At 37.9% G+C, this 20,039-nt stretch overlaps 1 protein-coding gene across 15 annotated transcripts in view; it reads right to left on the bottom strand.

Annotated features, from left to right (window-relative positions):
- The window catches only part of PARD3 (par-3 family cell polarity regulator), a 446,575-nt gene that overhangs the window by 394,335 nt on the left and 32,201 nt on the right, over positions 1-20,039 (bottom strand). For all 15 annotated transcript variants that reach the window (XM_058830950.1, XM_058830956.1, XM_058830954.1 and 12 more), the window contains exon 2: positions 3,479-3,580. In XM_058830950.1, coding sequence (XP_058686933.1) covers positions 3,479-3,580 — 102 coding nt within the window. The remainder of the gene's footprint in view (positions 1-3,478; positions 3,581-20,039) is intronic.

Below are 20,039 nucleotides of genomic sequence, written 5' to 3'. Positions count from 1 at the left end.
TTTTTTAAAAAATAAGATTACACCACAATTTCCTCAATATTTTTTTCATGGATAAAAAAAGGTCTATGAGATCTCAGAACAAGCACTTCCAAATTACACCCAAAGTGTGAGAATTACTAAAGTGCCTACGAGCCTCGGTCTAGCCGAAGAAAACACAGTTAAGGATGATTGGGTTCTGGCTTTTTTCTGCAGTTGGGCTTGTTTTTGCTGCTGAGAATGTCTGCCTACTAAAAACTGAACTGAGGTCATCAAGTATGCTATCATCAAGTTGGAAATTTATCAAGATGACATATGTTTTCTGAGAGTCTTCATAGAGAGGGCTACTTTTGCAACTTACAGAAATCTGAACAAAAGACGTTATTAATCTTTCTTTAAAATATTGGTCTAATCACTAAACACACAAGAAACCTTTATTTTTAAATAATAGAAGTAAGTTAGACTACTGACTAAATGTCAGCTGAAAATAAAATCTTATTTGTTGCAGCCAAATATTTTTCAAAAACAGTTACAAGTCAGCCCATTTGTATTCGTGTATACACAGAGGTATACAAATGTGAAAAACACTGATATGTTTCCACTGAAAACTATCCATATTTCCACAGTAAAACCTGAAAAAATTACATTTCAATAATTTTTTAAAAGTTTTCTAAAAAAAAAAAACAAAATTCAAATGAGCATTTCTTAAATTTTTGTTTATAAGGTTATTACCATTAACTGCATTAACCAAGCAACTTCACATGCAGTGATATTGTGTAATATAAATGTCCACATCTTCTGCTGGCTAAGTTAGAGTGCTTTATGCACTTTCTCAATGAACTATGTTAAAGGGCTTAAGAAAAGCTGTTTCAGAAAGGAACAAAGGAACAAACAGCTTAGCAAAATCAGTTTTTCCATGTAATTTGTTTCATGTTTTGCTCCTTTTTTTTTAAGGAGGAACAACACTGAGCATCACGAATTATTCCAAAAAGCAACTAACTACCCCTTACTCATCCATTCTGTTTTAGTAAGTGACAAAAGAATAACAAAATACAGGGACAGAAGCAGCTAAATGAAGTCACCCTACTATGCTGCATTTTAATGTGAAGGACGCCATCAAAGATACTTCTCTCATTCCATTCAGAACAGCTGCTCTAAGGGTCTTTATATTTGTTATAGGACAGAATATTTTCTCCATGGAGACAGTGGAATGGGAGTAAATATATTCTTCACATCACTTAAGTGTTTCATTTTACTACAGCAGTTGACTACACAGAGCAGTAAATCCATCAAGACGACAAGTGGCCCTTAGCTGCTCTGCATTCTGTATTGTGCTGATATGACACTGCAAAATTATAGCATAAAAGCACCACCAAAGACAAAAACTACATTTATCACTGATCCTTAAGTCTAAAGAACCATAATAAGAGTAAACTGATTTTCAAAAATACAGGTGTTCAGGTAGTAAATAACACAAAGAACTTCTCTTCAAGAAGTTCCTTGTGAAAATGAACACTAAAACATTAAGTGTTCAGTTTTCCAATATCCTAGACATTTTTGCCCCTATTTTAAAGAAGAGAGATATAGGCAAATGTTTAATTTTAAGCACAGCTAATCCTACAGACCTCAGTAATCATTTAATTACATGTTTAGACACCATCTGTTTAAATGCTTTTTTACAAGGTATGTTTAAGTGTACAGCTACAAAATATCCTTAACTGGAGATCTATTCCAAACCTTGAATTAATGGCGCCTGTATTCAGTTCTAGCAACACAAAACCAGTTAATACACTTGCTATGGAGGCAAAGCTAACAACCCAAAACTAAAGGGAGCCAGGAAGTTCAGCCATGAAATGCACTACAGGAAACTAAAAAACGATGACTAATGACCAAAATACTTGAAAAGACCCGAACGTGAAGGTCAAGTGAGAATGACAAATTCTAGGATATAAACCAGTATAGCACAGTGCAGTTTATAGTGCACCTTCCTAATCAATGCCACACAGTCCTTTAAAAAAGGAAATTTAACTCATAAGTGCCATCAGTAGAGATGAGCTTGGCAAATGCAGAGATAAATACTACTAATTGCTAAGTATCTTGTACATCTGTACACAAAAACAATATTATAATAATGACTTTGCTTGCTTCGATTGCAGTCAGAGTTTTTCAACTATTAGTCACGCACATAAAAACACCCACAGAGTTTCACTGTGAGGAATTACCCCACTTGAAGGCAGCAAGGCAAGGTAACATCCAAAGAATAGTCTTGAAGTTACCAGAATTCAAACTTCTGAAGGGAAGAGCATGTGAGGAGCTAAGAACCGCATTATTCAAATAAGTCTATGTATATATATATATTTATACTTTGTGACAACTTGCACCAGCCTTCCTGAGGCCTGTAAGCAAAATAATCATGCAGCTGAGCACTTCAATATGAGATAATCAACTAGAGGTTTTAATTAGCTTTTTATGAAATCTTATCTGGGCACTATTTTTATGGAAGAAATTCCTGAAAACTCAGCACTGTTACTCTATACATCTTGAGTAATCCCAACATTTCAGACAGTGAGGAGTCTTCATGTCCCAAGACTCCTCACATAATTTTTCTTTATAAAGTCCTGGTTGAAATAACCATGTCAATTAAGTTTTGTCACAAGAAATAACTACAGGCAAAGTATCTATTTCTGAAAAATTATCCTAAGAGTCATCATTTGGCCAGTTTTCAAGGAGCCTTGACAATGCCTGTTCCAACAGAGGTAATTAAGGATACTGTCTGTGAAGGAGTGTGGTCCTGAAACATGTTTCCAGACTGAAGTCTGTATCAGGCTCTGATGCTTTCAAGAGCTTCAGCAAACACCTGTGCCTTTCCAAAGAAAAGCAGCATATTTACATGACTTTACAGTTTGCCACAGTGTTTCTTACCTACAAGTACTTGAACAAGTAATTCAAAGATACTTGTATCTATAACTTCAAACAAATAGCCAATAAACAAAAAGCCTCTTAGTTGACTGCGATCTAAATCTCTACTTAAAAAAGAATAAAAGCACTCAAGGCCCAGCAGTGTATAATTATTGTCTAAAGTTCTGTATAACTAGCAATTCCTCCAAAAATGAGTTTTGAAAAAATAAACCCAACACTCAACAGTTTAAACGATTTTTTGCACATATTCAAGTGGTAAAACAAAGCTACAACATCACCTTACAGATGTTTTGGTGGTTTTTTGTGCATTAAACTTCTACTGTTTGAGGCCTTTTTTTGTCTTTGCAGCCCCCTTTTCCTATTTGAACTGTTAAAGAAACAGAAAGGATGGAAAACCCATTATTTCAATTTTAAAAAACCCCAGGACAGCAGCGAATTTCTCACATCTGCCAGGCAAACTACGTAAAAAATGTCTAAAATCTCTGTGTTGACTCCCACTTTGGGACACATGCAGGAAACACACACCACTGATGTGCTGATGTGCAGTTTGTGCCACGCTGCTTTCGTAGCCCCTTGTACTTACACGGTCTTTGTCATCAGCTACATCACAAAGAATGTCATCGAGATCCAAGATCCCACCATCCCCATGCTCCAGCCGATGAACTTGTATCCAGTAGTTTTGATCCTGCATAAAAGAAGAAGAAAATAGTATCAGATTACTACATGCCAACAGGAAAATGTTATTCCACCATACAGTGAGCATCGCAATCCTACAAATGCTTGACATCAAACATCTATTTAGGTCATATTTCTGTAAATAAATGTAAATTGAGATGCAAAGCCCAAGTTGTTATTTTTTTTTAAATTGCCTCAGACTAGATATGCAGTTTTCCCTCTTCTATCAGATCTGCATGAGTTACAATCCCACCCCTGACAGACAGGATTCTGACACATTACCAATACTACTGCACATTACATTCCCAGTATTCCTTCCATAAAATGAACATACATTATCCTCAAAATAAAGTATGTAAGACAGTGGTCAACAGGCACAAAAGGTTACATGCAGCTGTAAAAGGTGTGAGGCTTTCACAGAACAACTATAAATGGCACAAACCAATACTTAAACACCATCAAAATGCTTTCTACCTGTCCTATGCTAGAGTTGGTAAATGAAGTATCTTAAACTTATACTAAGAACACTTTCCACATTTAAAATAAAAAAATTGTATCTACACACAGATACATACATGCACACATATATGCATACAAATGTGCGGGTGTGGCTTTGTGTCTATACATGTCTCTAGCAGTAACTGGGAAGACTGGCTATATAGTCTTTATTATTACTTTTGATAGCAAAGGAAGCCACAGGGAATAAGTTGTGTCCACAGTGTCTCCAGCATATGACCCAAGTGCTGGTTAGTACTCGACATGCTACTCTTAAAGGATTTGTCTCCTAATGGGGGAAAGATGCCTGTAAACACACAGCCTGATCATGCTACATAATCCTGCTTCTCAAACACACCCCCCAACACCCCGGGCTGTTGTTCAATGCCCCACAGTAAAAGAGCTTCCTTGCTTTTCACTGAGAAGGCATGGCTGCACAAAGTTTCTGCTGGGAGGACCCAAACCTGCATCAACTTGTAGAGTTCCTGACTTCCTAAAAATAGCAATTAGCATCAGCCTTTTCAGGTATGGTGTCTAGAAGTGACAAAACAAACAAACAAAAATAATAAAAACAACACACCAAAGCCAAACCTGAACTGAACAAAAACCCACCCACACTAAAAATAGAACTCATAAATAAATGAATAACCTCCACCCTAAAAGGCTTGAAAATATTTTGATTTCTTAAAGATGGAACAGGACAAGAAATGGGACTACCAGAATTCATCTAAATCCATATATACATTTAAATCCTGACAGAACATGCTACATGAACAAACATCAAGAGATACTCATCTTGGTTTTAATATCCTAAAACTCTATTATTTGCACATTATATATATATGCATAGGTCAAATATTTTGGAGACATTTGATAACTATGAAACTTAATTGTTTGTAGAAGTACATCCTCCTTAAATAGTGCTGGAAGTCATCATCATCAGATCATCAGATTCCAGAATTACATTTTACAGTCATTAGGTTAGTCATTTCAAAAATTAAATTACAGACTTTTTTCTCTGATTTCTCTAAGTATTAAATATCATTACCTTCCATTTCTTCTAAGCAAGCACTTATTATACAATTAACTGGATTTCTAGTATGTGGGTTTTCCCTAAACAGACTTACTGTTGTAGCATATTACAACAAATAGCATACATTTTTTAATGGTAAAGATTAAGGAATAATTAAAAACAGTATTACATTATTTACACTGTGATGCATACAGAGCAGCCTATATAGCTAGGTAACACACAAACCTGCTCTGAAAAAAAGATACATAATGTAAATACTAGGACAAACTTGTAAGTCTGAATACTCAAATAAATAACACAGGGCTGGACAAAGTCACCTGTGTACACCAGGAATCTTTCAACATTTCTTAACAAACATGTTCAAAGGGAAGTCTGCTCAAGCCATGCCTTTGTAAATTCTGCTCTCAAATTAAAAGGAAAAAAGATCCTTCCTCATCCTCCAGCCCATTAAAAAAAACTCCTCTGCCTCTTGTGTCTACACCAAAGACTGAAACACATTTGCAAAGACCAAGGCATAGAAGACACAATCAGACAAGCTGTGAAGCACCTTGCACTCTTAAAGGACTTGATTCAGGTTTCCTCTGCTGAGATTCTCAGTCTCAAAGCTAAGCTAGAATTGAACCATAAAGCCAGCCTTCACTGCAAAATCGCAGATGGAAAACGGAAAACCTAGTTTGGTCTTTAACACAGCCTGATCCCTCACACATCACCCATTCACCATTTTGTTTCCTACAATTGCTGCTTCTTACTGAAGAATGTAAACATTAAAAATAGGTAACTGCAATACTGGCTCAGTGACAGGACTACATCCGTCAAAACAAACAGCAGCCAAGCTAAAACTACAACTTCAATATCTATGTATCCTTGTTTTTTGCTTCCTACCACAACTATTGCCTACCTCCAAGGCAAATGTAAAAAAAAAATTCAAAATTACAGAATCAATAGGAGAAACAGCCATTTCTAAATCACTATGGTGCTATTTCAGCATGAACAACCTACTTAAAAATAGCTTTGATATATAAGCTGCATGACTTCTGCTAATTACTTCCTTTAAAAGTTTCTCAGTATTGCATAAGAAGTTTTAGATAGACTTCATTTTTACTGCATCACCTATTAGTACTGCCATAGCCCGAACTGTTCTGGTCGCTTTTCCTGTCAGACAAGGTCCTGATACAAAACAATACGTGAGCAAGACCAGACAAGAAATATACAAAACTAGTTTGGCAAGAATTTACTCTGGCGGGATTTGGTAAGTAAATATGAAATAACAATGCAACTTTTCATTAAAGCCCTCTCCAAACATCAGAACAGTCTTCTCTTGAGGCCCTTCTACTCTATTAAAGGTTTTGCATAAATCAAGGATTTGGTGGAGAAGGACTGGAAGGGAAGAGAGGCCTAGGAGGGAAGAGAGTACTCGCATTATTGTACAGAGATTAGTTACAGCATACTGGGCAGGGGAAATGGAAACAAAAAAAAAAGAAAACAACATTGAAACTAGTGATTATACCAAATTATGAAAATCCACAGCTATTTATGGTTCTAAGTTTTAGCAATTATTTCTATATATTATTCAACCAAACAACATGAAAAAAACTGCTTAAATGTTCACATTTAAATTCCTATTCTGTGATCTGTCTAAAATGAACACAATGTTGTATTAGAGTCAGCTCATATGCACTGTCTGCTAAATACGAAAGAAACTAAACCAGACTTGACGCAGATTGGAATTTAAGTACTCCTACGTGGATGTTACAAGTGCATCTGTATTCGTGGCCTGGTCAAGTTGTATTTCTTAATCTCAGCCAGTAAACAGATACACACAATTCCCTACACGATAGCAGTAATACAGTGCTCAAACATTTTCTGAAGGAATCAAATACACTGTTTTGGCTTAGACCAGTTCCTAAAGTGGAAATTAGCTAGTTCCAGAGTTTACTGCAGTTGACATAACTTCATCTGTGGGGCAAAGTGGTCCAGCCATTCCTTCAGGACATCTGAACACCTTTGGGATTACCCTCCCTGGGTGGCAGTGCAGGGCTCTCAAGTGAGATGTCAAAAACGAGGGACTGCCACCAATACTTAACCACAGCAATCTGCTCAGGGCACGTGCAACAGGGCGCTTAGACAAGCTAAAAGGAAAATATCTTCTAGCAATTAAAAAGAAAAAAAAAATGCAAAGTATAACAAGTCTACAAAATTCATGTTTCTGTAAAAAAAAAAAAAAAAAAAAGGAAAAAAATGAAACAAAATTTTTAAACTCTCCCACAAGTTTTTCAAGAAACCTGCTTCAGAGTTACAGTTTAGTCAGACATGATGCTGTTGTTTCAAAATCTGAGTCTGTATAATAGAATCAGATTTTCATATTTTGTCAATAAAACAAAGCTACATTTATATTCTTTCAACTGCTATGATTGTGTAAAAGGGTACTGCACTCTCCAAATCTGCAATGCATTTAGACAGAAAAACAAGCGGTGATAGAGAATTCATTAGCTTCATTGCTCCACCAATGTGTAAGTTAGCAAAGCACAATTATTTTCAAAAAGGTGCATAGATGCCTTTGTCACTAGTTCATGTAGAAGAACCAGCAAGTTCACTTCATTGAATGCAAGGATAGAAGTAACGCTAAACCTGATTTATAATATCTTCATTTAAATATTGCATCACTCAGCTCAAGTCTAAGCAAGTCAGATCTCCCGTTTCCTGTCTACACCCATTTAACTATTCAACTTGATGATAATTATAAAGGTACTCATAATTTAAGATCATGAACACCACATTTTCTAATCCTCAGCAATGGGAGATAAATATTTGCTAAGCGAACACCAGCACTGAGACTGGAAGCAAGGGCACATTACAAGGGCAGCAAGAATGTAACCATTCACATTCTGTTTATTACATAAAATTACTTCTAAAAAGCACAAAGGAAAAACTGAGAAAAGCATTTGTTTAAGTAGTATCATTCAGTGTTCTGTAACTAACAATTTCATGTTCCCACATAATGGAAACAAGGACCATATGTGGAAAACAATATCTAGAAATTAGAATGGAAACAGAGATGTGTTCTTATGAATAGCATAGGAAGATTTGTTTATTCCTTTACATCTAAGTATGTGTCTTCGTTTTCACAAATGTACCTTTTCCAAAAATATATTGAAATATTTAACATTAAAAGTAACAGTAAATAAGATTGCTCTTTTAATAATATACTTATAATAAAATATTTTGTGCCTATCCTACAAGAAGACAGTACCACAAACCTCTGCGAAGTCACAATCTATTTAACAGAAAGCAGAAAATCAGGTTCCTAAAAGCCTGATGAACAATGCTTAGTGTTTACTAATTGTGCCCACTACTGCGATTTAATCTCACCTGTCACCAGCAGGATGTCCTGAAGCATCAGAAAAACGACATTAATCTGCCTGGCTACAATTACGTACTCGGAGCTGGGGTGGCAGAGGAGTGTGTGTGTAATTTCTTGTGAGCTGTTTGAAGCCCTTGCAGAGAACACTGCTGGGGGAGGACACCAAGCTCACCCCAAGAGGTCCTTGTACTTATTAACTTTGCCTACATTTCCCAACTGTGTTTCCCTTCAGCTGGTGCAGCCCAGTTGCCACTACAATTTGTTGCACATCTGGAAATCAAGTAAATCACGTATCTTTCCCCTCACACTCCTATATTTTCTAATCTGTTCTTGCCCAGATAGGAAGTGTATTTTTTACCACACAACACTCTCGGGAAATGTATTGCCTTTGCCAAGCTGAGCTCCCAGAGGCTCTCTGTGTCTATCAAGACTTTGTTTCTAGAACTGATATTATAAATTTATATATAATTTATAGCTTTTTGCTTTAACACAGATCCTTATATGATTTTTAAAAACCACTATCAGCTGGACAGTTGTGCACAGGTATTTCAGTGTAACTGTCAAAGGAAAACAGACTCACCACCAGGACAAAGGACAGAGCAGAAGCATATCAAAGTATGTCAATAAAATTTCACAATTATAGATAAGGAAATAAAGAGAAAGTAATTATATATTATTAGTTTCTGCTTAAAACCATCTGGATTTCAAGACTACAAGGCCATGTGTGTGGCCATCTTCACTGGATTGACTTTTTTGAGAACAGATAAAGCCTTTGTAGCAAGAATACACACGGATAAAAACCAACTAAATCACCAGGCTGGGGTGTGTACTGGACTTGTCTGTTCAGCAGCATATGGCACTTGGGCGTGTTAACAGTCTGAAAGGAAACTATGGTTAATAAAAAACTAATACGCCTGAAAATTTGCCAGTGAATTCATTCATTTCTCTGTCTAGCTCTGTGCTGCAGGCAGGAACCATCCAAACAAGCACTCGGGTGCCAAAAGACAGCCATGAGCGCTTGCAACGTCAGCTGGCTTCCAGTTACGTTCCACAGGCTGAGAAGCCAGCAAGAACAAGTCCCCGGGTTTAAATTGCATCCCCATCCCATCATTTGTGTCCTCGAATTTCAAGCACCAAGATCTGCTGTATAACACACAAGAGCAGCAATGGGAGAATCGGCTTCAAAGCCAACTGTGCTCTCTAAAGTACGCTGATGCTGCAGCACGGACGGCTGGCAATACTGGCACACCATAAGTGCATTCACCGTCTCAGCGAGGGCACAAGCCACAAAAATACTTAACATTAATGAAAGCAGCCCAGTAAGGCTCAGAAAGCAGCTGATACCTGTAGCAATTCTTAAGTTACCAGGTGATGAGCTGAAGGGACAGTTATCTTTTCCATTTCTGACCTCACTGTACCTGCAATCACGCATCTCACACAAATTTTAGAGCACATTTACATACACTTGCCCCATGTCCCAAGAAGTCAAGAAAAGAAAGGGCTACAGACGACAACAGAAAATAGCTGAATGCTGTACAGCAGAAAATCAGCCTTATCCCTTTCATCTTTTTGATCCTGAACCTGTAAAACTGCTCTTTGTTTTGAAGAAGCACCACACTAAAGTTAATTTCTTGCTATTCTGTATTACTGAGAAAGAGGAATACACATTCAGGAAGGTTACACATCATGCCATAAAGAGACGGTTTGGCCTAGGATTAAACTTTTTTCAAACATACATTATACAAAATTTCTTCAGCCAAGGGATGAACACTGATCTGATATGAACCAGTTGTAGAAAAGAGAGAAACATACAAGCCTGATCACTAAAGCATCTTGCTCCACTTTTGTACTCAGCAATGCTTTCCTAGCCTTGCTAAAAGGGCTTTAGCTTACCAGAAATCCATCCAAGACAAAATCTGAACATATGGCAAATATCACTCTTCCTGACACAGTGAAATGTTATAAAGGGTGTTTATGAAGCAAAGAAAAAGTAATATTAGGCTTTTCAGGCATTCTATATTCAGTTTCAACAAAGATTTACTTAAAAGTTAATCAATCACATTACACTATCAATGTCAGTCCTCAGTAGAGAAGTCTGATAGCCAAAAAAATGAACCAAATAGTCATCCACTTCAGCAATTAAATGCCTCCAAAAACCCGCTAATCGAGATAATATGGTCAGTAAACTGTTGGAACGCTACTACATACTGAGTTGTGCTGCATTACTCATTATCTACTGCATTATTTTGGAGTACAAAAAAACAGCATCAAGGAACTACTTAATTTTGCTTGAAGTGGCAAAAGGTGGCTATTAAAAATGGTAAACTTGGCTGCTAGCCACTTTACAGTTTACATAAACTTTTGAATATATATATGAAATCCTTGCTTTTCTGAAAAGAAATTATAATTTCCTAGTCTGTAAGGAAAGTAGTCCGAGATCTACTGTAGCAGCAAACTTCCTGTCTTCCTACCCTCCAAGGATATGCAAGTTCTTTCTATTAATGCATTACCCCGTGCATCATGAAAGCCTGGAATTTTTATTTAACTTATCCACTTTACCTAGCAGAAATCTATACCAATCCATGAGAAATCATACCACTAATTGCTTTAAATCAACCTTTCTATGTACTGCATAATTTCACTACCTATTAAATAGAATAGAATCTCTATATGCCCCAATAACTTAATGTCAAGGAATAATTCACATTGGAAGGAACCTCAGGATAATCCAGAATTGGACAGGGACCATGCTGAGCAGAGAGGGATGATCCCTTCCTTTGTCTCCTGGATATGCCCTGCTGACACTTCCTGCTGCCAGTGTGCAGGGCTGGCTCCTGGCCACTCACTGTCCCCAGCCCCAGCCTATGGCATTGCATGGGATCCTTCTCTAGTGCAGAACTAGACATAGGATCATAGAATTGCTTAGGTTGGAAAAAAACCTCTGAGATCATCAGGTCCAACTGTTAACCCAGTACTGCCAAGCTGACCACAAAACCACATCCCTAAGTGATCCAACTACACATCTTTTAAATACCTCCAGGGATGGTGACTCAATCACTCCTCTGGGCAGCCTCTTTCCACGCTTGATAATTCTCCTATGAAGAAACCTTTCCTAAGATCCAATTTAAAGTTCCCCTGGTGCAATTTGAGGACATTTCTCATCCCATCACTTGTTACCTGGGAGAAAAGACAGGCATCCACTTTGCTACAGCCTCCTTTAGGCAGCTATAGAGAGCTAAGGGCTCTCCTTTTCCACAGGCTAAACAATCCCAGCTCCTCCTTAGCCTTGTCCTCCAGACCCTTCACCAGCTCTGTTCCCTTTCTCTGGGCATGCTCCAGCACCTCAGGGTCTTTCTTGCAGTGAGGGGCCCGAAGCAGGACACAGGACTCAAGGTGTGGCCACACCAGTGCCCAGTCCAGGGGGCAATCACTGCCCTGCTCCTGCTGGCCACACATGTCAGTGGCCTTCCTGCCACCTGGGCACACACTGGCTCATGGTCAGCCTGGCTGCTGATCAGCACTCCCAGGTCCTAGGGTTCTGGCCACATTTCACATGTCTCCTGGAAGCCTATTCCAAAACTACTGCACTGGAAATATTGCTCGCTGCCAAAACTTATGACATGACATTTCTCCACAGCACACACCGCTCAAACCACTAGGAGGTGCCACCACCAAAGGGCAGGTCCAGGTCAGCGCCTGCACTCTGACACCAGCAGCAAGTCAGGCGCCCACAAAAGAGGAAAAGTTACTCTGTGCTGCCACTAGAATGCACGTGGCAAACCAAATTTGAGAATCATTAAATGAAGAATAAAGCTTTACATTCGGCCATGAAAGACTAACACACTTTTCACCACAACTACTGATAGTTTACGCTGTGAGCAACTATGTTCTGTTTGCTAAGGGGAAGAAGATAAATACGACACTGCATCTCTAAACTCCATTATGCCCATGTTGTGATCAACAGCTAACACTGTCCTGCCCAAGTTGCAAAATAAAGTTTTACATGGGATTTATTTCAATTCCATGTAAAGAAAATCCAAAACACCAATTGAAACACTGCCACAAACTCCAACTGTGGTAAATCCACAAGTAAGGAAAGGTAAATGTGCCCTTTTCAGATTATTTTTCTGTAACACAGAATTTACTACATAATCTGCATGCAAATACAACAAACAATGCAATAAAACTATTTCTTGATTAATTTTTCAATTATTAGTATTAACTCTAGATGACAGGTACGAATTACAGTAATGAAATCCATAGCTCATGAATATGCAGTGAAATGTTCTGTTTATGAAAGTGCACAATCTTGTATGTGGGGATTTAGAATTTGGGCAACAATGCTGAAGAAATGCAGAACATTTTAGGATTGCAGCTTGACAATTGAACTGTAAGTGAATCTGATGAAAGAAGTGCTTTCTGTTTCTTCCAAGAGTTCATCTACCTCCACCCATCATTGCAGCATTACTTGGATTTAAGCAGTTCATTGTTTTCTTCAGCTACCACAACAGCTCTGCAAATACACTACTAGATTTAGACCAGAATGATGGGTTTTACTGGAATAACCAACCACATATATACATCTGTACATACATATTTGTTACTCATCATAGATGCTGATTAAACAAAACAAAAAAGTGATTCTGGTAAAATGTTTCAAGGGAAAATTTAAGAGGGTAGAATTGTCTATCCAAGTGACATCCATCTTAAGAGCAAGAGCCTAATTTATTTCAGAAGTGTGCTGGAAACAAGATTTTCATTTGCAGGCCATTAATCTCAAGTACCATGAAAGATAGAAACAACCAGTTCTGATATATGCTCCCAAATGGGCACAGTCAATTAATCATGTAGTATGTGAACTCTAAACAATTATTAATATACAGAAAGTTGCAAAATCAGTATTACATACACTGCCTCAAATTTCTAACACATGGTAAATATAAAGTTAAGACAAAATATTAAATACCACTCTCTGTCCTCATGTCTATATTATTCCTCAGGGAACTTCAAATTCAAGGGTTGGTGGGTAGGGCTTTGCAATATAAACAGCTTTGCTGAACCATGTGGAAGGAATGCACAAGTTATGTGAATCACAGAAAATTTTATCTCAATCTAGGTCAGCTGTGTTATCATAGGTTTTGATAGGATTCATTAGCATCCCTGGTGCTTTACACCCTGTCAGCCATGCACAAGAGTACCCACGAGATCTCCCTGCCCCTCTGCAGTTGCTGGAAGCGGGGTGCACGTGGGAGGAGATCCCCCACACTCCCTGCACCACAGCACGTACAGGCAGCAGGGTGCTTGGGCAATTCCCTGCCTGCTTTAGAGGAGGAGCAACGTGTCACCTATGGCTGCTGGATCAAGCTGGTAAATGGAACAAATAAAATAGCGAACTAACATACGCTGAAAAACACCTACAAATAAATCAACATGACAATAGAAATATGGAGCATTTCTACTGATTTGCCTTGTAGGAGAACCCTGCTAATAGTGAAAGGTTCAGGACTTTCCCCTGTGATCTGTAACACCGCTCTGAAGACTATAACTTTATTCCCCACCTGTGTCCTCTTCTCCTCTGTGTACATTTTAGCTCATGGACAGAGCTTTCTACACTGCCTAAGTAGGCTGACATGAGGCCAGGACCTCCATACACCACCACTCCACCATCTCGCCTCTAAGGGACACCTGTGGAACAGTATCTGTGTTTAACACACTCCTGGACATACAAGCAGGTACCTCCACGTCAAACCCACCAAGGAAAAGTGGTTTCCAGTAAGCATCTGTAAAAGCAATGAGGAAATAATCATGGTATCCTGTTGATTTATCTCTTAAATACTTTTCAAGATACTTTAACCAAAGCAGGTCTCATTTTAATCTGCAGGGAACAATTTTGAGCAATAATGTTTAGCTATTACTTTTCCAAATTGCTCAATCTTCTTTGAAGATCAGTAATTTCAATTCCTTCTAGTGGCACTGATTTAAGTATGTAGTCACTATTTTCTAAACATGTCCAATGCTTTTCTGAAACTTCAAGAATAATCACTATATAAATGCAACTACTACAATCATGATTATTTTATAAGGTTAAATAATACAGATCTGCAATTCTCTTTGAATTCAAGGTTCTGATTGGTGCTACCCCAGGGCAGAATCTGCAATGTAGAATTTCATGGTAGTGTGAAGGAGAAGTACCTTCAAACTAAACTTCTATAAACAATACTCTCAAGGATTATTGGGGTTTTTTTTCAAATTTATTCATTACTTCTGAAGATAAATACTTTTCTTTTAATTGACCCTAAGGTTTACTATGGCTGTAGTCCTACTGACTGACCATGCTGAACATTATTCCCATATTTAAGATTAAATAATGAAACTAGCATCACATATGGTTGGAGACCTCACCAGGAAAATAAAGGCAGAACTAATGCTAACTGCTACCAACTCCACATTTTACCTTTCCTAACATTTTAATTCACATCCGTGTTTTGTTCAGAGATCACCACTAACAGTTCTTCCTCACAAATCAGCAGTAATACTCATTTTCAAATCAATACCTAAGCTCAGGTCTAAGCTTGAGGCTAGCCCCAGTATAATCAGAATCCTGCTGCCACACTCTTGAGTAGTCAAGAGCCCGTAACAGGAAAACCCTAATGAAGGAACCTTACTCATGACTTAATGAAGATTCTCTTCATTTTCAAATTCCTCCCTCAATCTCACTTCCAGTTCCAGAATCTGGTACAAATACAAAAAAATCATCTGCCAGCTGCAGCTTCCAGGTGCACCACAACTTCCCCCCTTGCTCCTCAAAACCCACTCTTCTCCTCCATCACCTACATTTCCTTATGACTCACCATCACTTCCATACCTGGCCAGCAGCAGAAAATAAAGAGCATTCCAAAAGGTTAAAGCAAACACAGATGACAGCTATTGGAAAAAGCTTATTAAGAAGTGCGCCCCTTCCATTTACCACAACAGCATTCCTTCCAAGCAGACACTGCAATCCCCTCCCAGACCCAGCTGCTTTAGCATCAACATCAGCAACGCGTGCCACGTTAAGCCCTGAGAATGAACCCACTAATGCAGGAAGATGGTGATCAGCACTAAAAATCCTTTTACTTCCTTAGTTATCTTCTCCCCTGTCACCTCCAGCGATAGGGAGCAGCTAACAGCAGTACATTGAACTCTAACCCATTACACATCTTCCAGAATCGCTTAAATCTCTAACGGCATGTCTGCACTCGTCAAAATTCAAGCAGAAGACTTTATTAAGAGAGAAGCAAAACCAGCTAGTCTTCTACACCAGAAAAGAAAGCAATAAAAAATAACTATTAAAATCAGTGAAGCAATGCCAAGCCCTATTTTGAACAAGAGGTAAACCTTCAAGTCTTTTCAGCTGAGTTTTGAGTTTATCACATATAAAATCGTAAAAACTATTTAATTTTTTGAGCTCAGAGCACTTCAATTTGCATCTCGAGAAGTCTCGACTAATATAAGAATGACATGACTGTGGTGTTTTCAGTCATAACTTATACTGTGGTCTAAATTAGAAAATCCCATCGTTGTAACAAAGTCAATTTTTGCAGAAGGTACAAAGAAATTACTACAGTTGCACACACAGAGACAATGTTAGAAATATACTCAAGCACACCATAATATTCCACCTAGAATTATACCTTCAAGCCTGGTAAAACCCAAGTAATTATCTATCTTCTTTTCTGCTAGATAAATTAAAGAGCACCTTCTACTTAGTCAAACCTGAGTTTGAAACCTCTAGTTTCCAGTTCTTCATGTGCTTTCAGAGCCTTATTGAAAATGTTTTCAGTGTAACAGCCTAATTATATTGTATACATACAGATTAGCTAAGAACTATTCATAAGTCATGGCAAAAATAAGTTTCACACAAGATTGATTAACAACTAAAAAAATAGAAAAAACTTATGATTCATTTAGGTGCAGCTCATCTATTCATACAAAAGCAGTATTTTTAAAAACACTGCAACTTCTATTTTCATAATTAACTCCTGTAAGACACATACAGTATGGACTAAAAAGAATAAGCAACGAACCCTGTCTAATAAGGTGCAGAGGAAAAAAAATACAAAAAAAAACAGGTTCTTAGAAGCTGCACAACTTTTCTTCCAGAAAACCTGTTTATATTAAGCACCTGGGGATCTCTCCAATGGATTTTCTGCCCAAATGCAGATAGAAGAAGGTGGCTGTACCATCTCTAGCTAGCTTTGAATGATCAGAGCACAACCAAGGCTACAGGTAGGTACATGGAGATAGTGCCTTAAACTGCATTACAGAGAAAAAACTGTGTGTTCTTCTGTAACAGACTAGAACAAAAAGAAAATACCCTGATGAATAGAAAGAGACTAAAATATGGCATCTTTTTGGACTGGTTTAGTTTATGGTTTAGATAGCATACACTTAACAGTTCCCCAGCCAGGACTGCACAAGCCAACCAAAGTTTTGAACCATTTCATCTAAACACCAGTCTCCACCCATGTACTTTTGAAAAACACTTCAAATAAATTAATTTAACTTTGCCAGTTTTCCTGTAGCAACCAACAGGCCTCTGTTTTTTCTCTTCCATATTAATAGCAACTGCACCGTTAAAAATACAATGAAAGTTTCAATAACTGCAATATTTCTTTTTATATAAACCTCTCATATATTTTTAAATATCAAGATGTCTCGATTGATAGAAGCTTGAAAGCATCAAAATAACAATCTTGTGTATATACATATATATATACATATACACCAACCCACTCTTGTATATGAAATCCGCTCTCCTGTTCTTAAAGACAAAAATACTGTTCTTGAAGAAGACTCCCTCACTTGGATTCTCATGTACTCTGTTTTGATTCAGAAGAATAATTATGTACACTTAAACAATTGAAAATATTCCATTAAATAAAATAATTTTTATTTTCCAGAAACAGGGAGTTTTATTTTATAAAGGAGGATTCCTCAGCTTGGCAGAGAGTCTTACAGCTGCTTTCACAGGCTTTTTCCTAGAGAAATGTCACTCCCAGCCATGCACAGACGAAAGTCCCAGCACACAACATGAGACAAACAACTGCACACACCAAGTTGGTTACAAACAGCAGCTGGGCACTGAGCTGCTCCACGGCTGCACCACACAGGCTGCTGGGAGAATTCCCAGGGAAGATGCTGGTCTATATAGTGAGCTGCTCAGATACACAGAGGCCATGAACTTTCATTGGTTAAGACACAGAGCAAGATGTACCAGCTGCAAGAGGATGATAAAACCAGTCAGGGTCTTTGCTGTCCTCCAAACAGGCAGCATTTCCAACACACAGACCTCAACTCCTTTAGAACTAAAGCAGGGGAATCAAAGCTTTGCTGCATTTTCATGCATTAGTGATGAGAAAAAGGGAGAGGCAAGAAACCTATTCATGCAGGCCTCAATTTACAAACCAGACTGTTTATACGAGTAGATGTAATAAATCCCATGACTATAAGGTAGGTGATGGGACACAAACACAGCACACAAAGGGAGGGATTGGACTCTCCCAGCTGCTGGAAATCGGACACTGACTCACAGCAACACCCTCAGCTAGTCCAAATTCTGTTCCAAGTCCACATGTGTGGACTTCATAAGGAGGTTTGCATCATACAGTAAAATTTAGTCTTAATAACATTTTATTTAGCTGGATGGTTCACACACCTTCTACTCTTCTGATTTTGTAAAAAAAATGGTGTCATTTCCCTCTGTTCTTCTACACACGCCACAGGTTGTTACACTAGGAATGCAGGTCCCTTTCATCAAGAAACACAAAGTAAAATGCAAAAATTAGCAATAAAGTAAAATTTTGCCACTTGTAAAAATAAATATTTTAGCCAGCTTAGAGATACTGGGAATCCTCCTCACCCTGAGGAGAAAGCTTTCTTGCTTTGTGCAAACCAAACTTGAAGTAAAAATGTCAGCTTACTCAAAGCTTTTCTTTGATCCAAAGCTTTTTGAGAACAGACTTCAGTGTCAGTGATTAAGACATCCAGTATCTGTGCTGAAAAACTGCAGTTTTATGGAAAGCTCTACAAAGTATGACCTTGCTGCCAGTCCTCTCTCCTCCCAGCTGAGCATCCCTGTGCCATGGAGACTAGCTCTGAAATAGTTCCCACAGATGCATTTTAGGAAGTATTTTCCACAAAAGCTATCCCTTTCATTACCATGTTGGGGGAAAAAAAACCTTACTTATTTTCACACAACAAAAAATGTGTTCACTAGCTAGTGTGAAATGTGTTCACTATTACTTGAAACCATGATTGTTTCAAAATTCATTTAGCTTTAGAAAAAAAAAAAAGATAATTTAAACTGCCTTGGACTGAAAAACTTCTAGAATAGTAAAGCTTGTATAAAACATTCTTTTTGTACTATCTACATCAGATGAGATCAAACAATACTGTAATAGCCAAACAATCTCCTCAAATATAAAAACAAGGAAAAAATACACATTCTCTGGAACTCTGGAGTTTTTCATGCTTCCTTTGAGAAGTACAATCTTGTTGCACAATACAATAGAACATATTCAAGCTGTTCTCTGCACAGGTCTGTAAAGAAAGAGTAAAAGCAGACACATTCATGCTGATAATTCAGAACAAGTTATATCTTCTAAATTAAATCAATTTGAATTTAGCACATGGATGTTTTAAGGTGGTAATTTATAACCTCATGATAAATCTAATAAAATTTCTTAAACTTTGAATTTTACATCAGTCTTTTCTGGATAACTGATTTTTCTTTTTTTTATTAAAAATAAGACTTCCTTGAAATTTTAGTAGTTTAGCACTTGTCCTTTGATAAGCTACAAGCCACCTTCAAGATTCACAGGAAAAAGGTCATGTTTTCAGAACAGCTATTCTTCCAAACACCAAACAAATGAACAAAAAAGATTGTCCTTAAGCTTTCATTCTCACATGCAGTCAGAATACAAATGTTCCATTGAAACAATTAAGTCAATATGCAAATGACAGATATCAGAAACAATTCCATAAGTAATTACAACTGCATATATCAGTCTGCACAGAGATCTATATTCAGGATGAATAATCTGGACCTTGGTCACAACCAAAAAGGTGTATGCATTTTTATTCACACCACCATGACAATCCAATAGGGCAAAAAAGAAAAGTGACATCATCTTTAGGATTTTCAGACCTCAAATATTAGACATGTAGCTGCAACACTTTTATTTTGAGCTCACCTTTTCTGTGAGCATCAAAGCCAGGTGAGGCTATAGGTACTTTGTGAAAAATGTGAAGAGAAGCAGAGCTGGGTGGGGTGTGCAGAACACGCCCAGCTCAGCACCGGCGCTGCTGGCAGCTCAACTGCAGGTGAGCAGTGCGCGGGTGATGCGGTGACGCACGGGGGAAGCTCCCTGCCATCTCCTCCTCCACCCCACCTTATTACTGACATTACCACAGAACCCAGAGACTTCAGCAGGAACCAGAGTCCTGCTTTGCCAGAGATGGACCATCTGCTTCAGAAAATTTACAGCTCACAGTTGATCCAGTTGAAATTTTACTGATGTACCTCAGCGGACTTCCTAA

This window comes from Poecile atricapillus, chromosome 2, assembly GCF_030490865.1.
Source record: "Poecile atricapillus isolate bPoeAtr1 chromosome 2, bPoeAtr1.hap1, whole genome shotgun sequence".
NCBI classification, from domain to species: domain Eukaryota; kingdom Metazoa; phylum Chordata; class Aves; order Passeriformes; family Paridae; genus Poecile; species Poecile atricapillus.
This window is presented reverse-complemented; position numbering and strand designations above follow the sequence as displayed.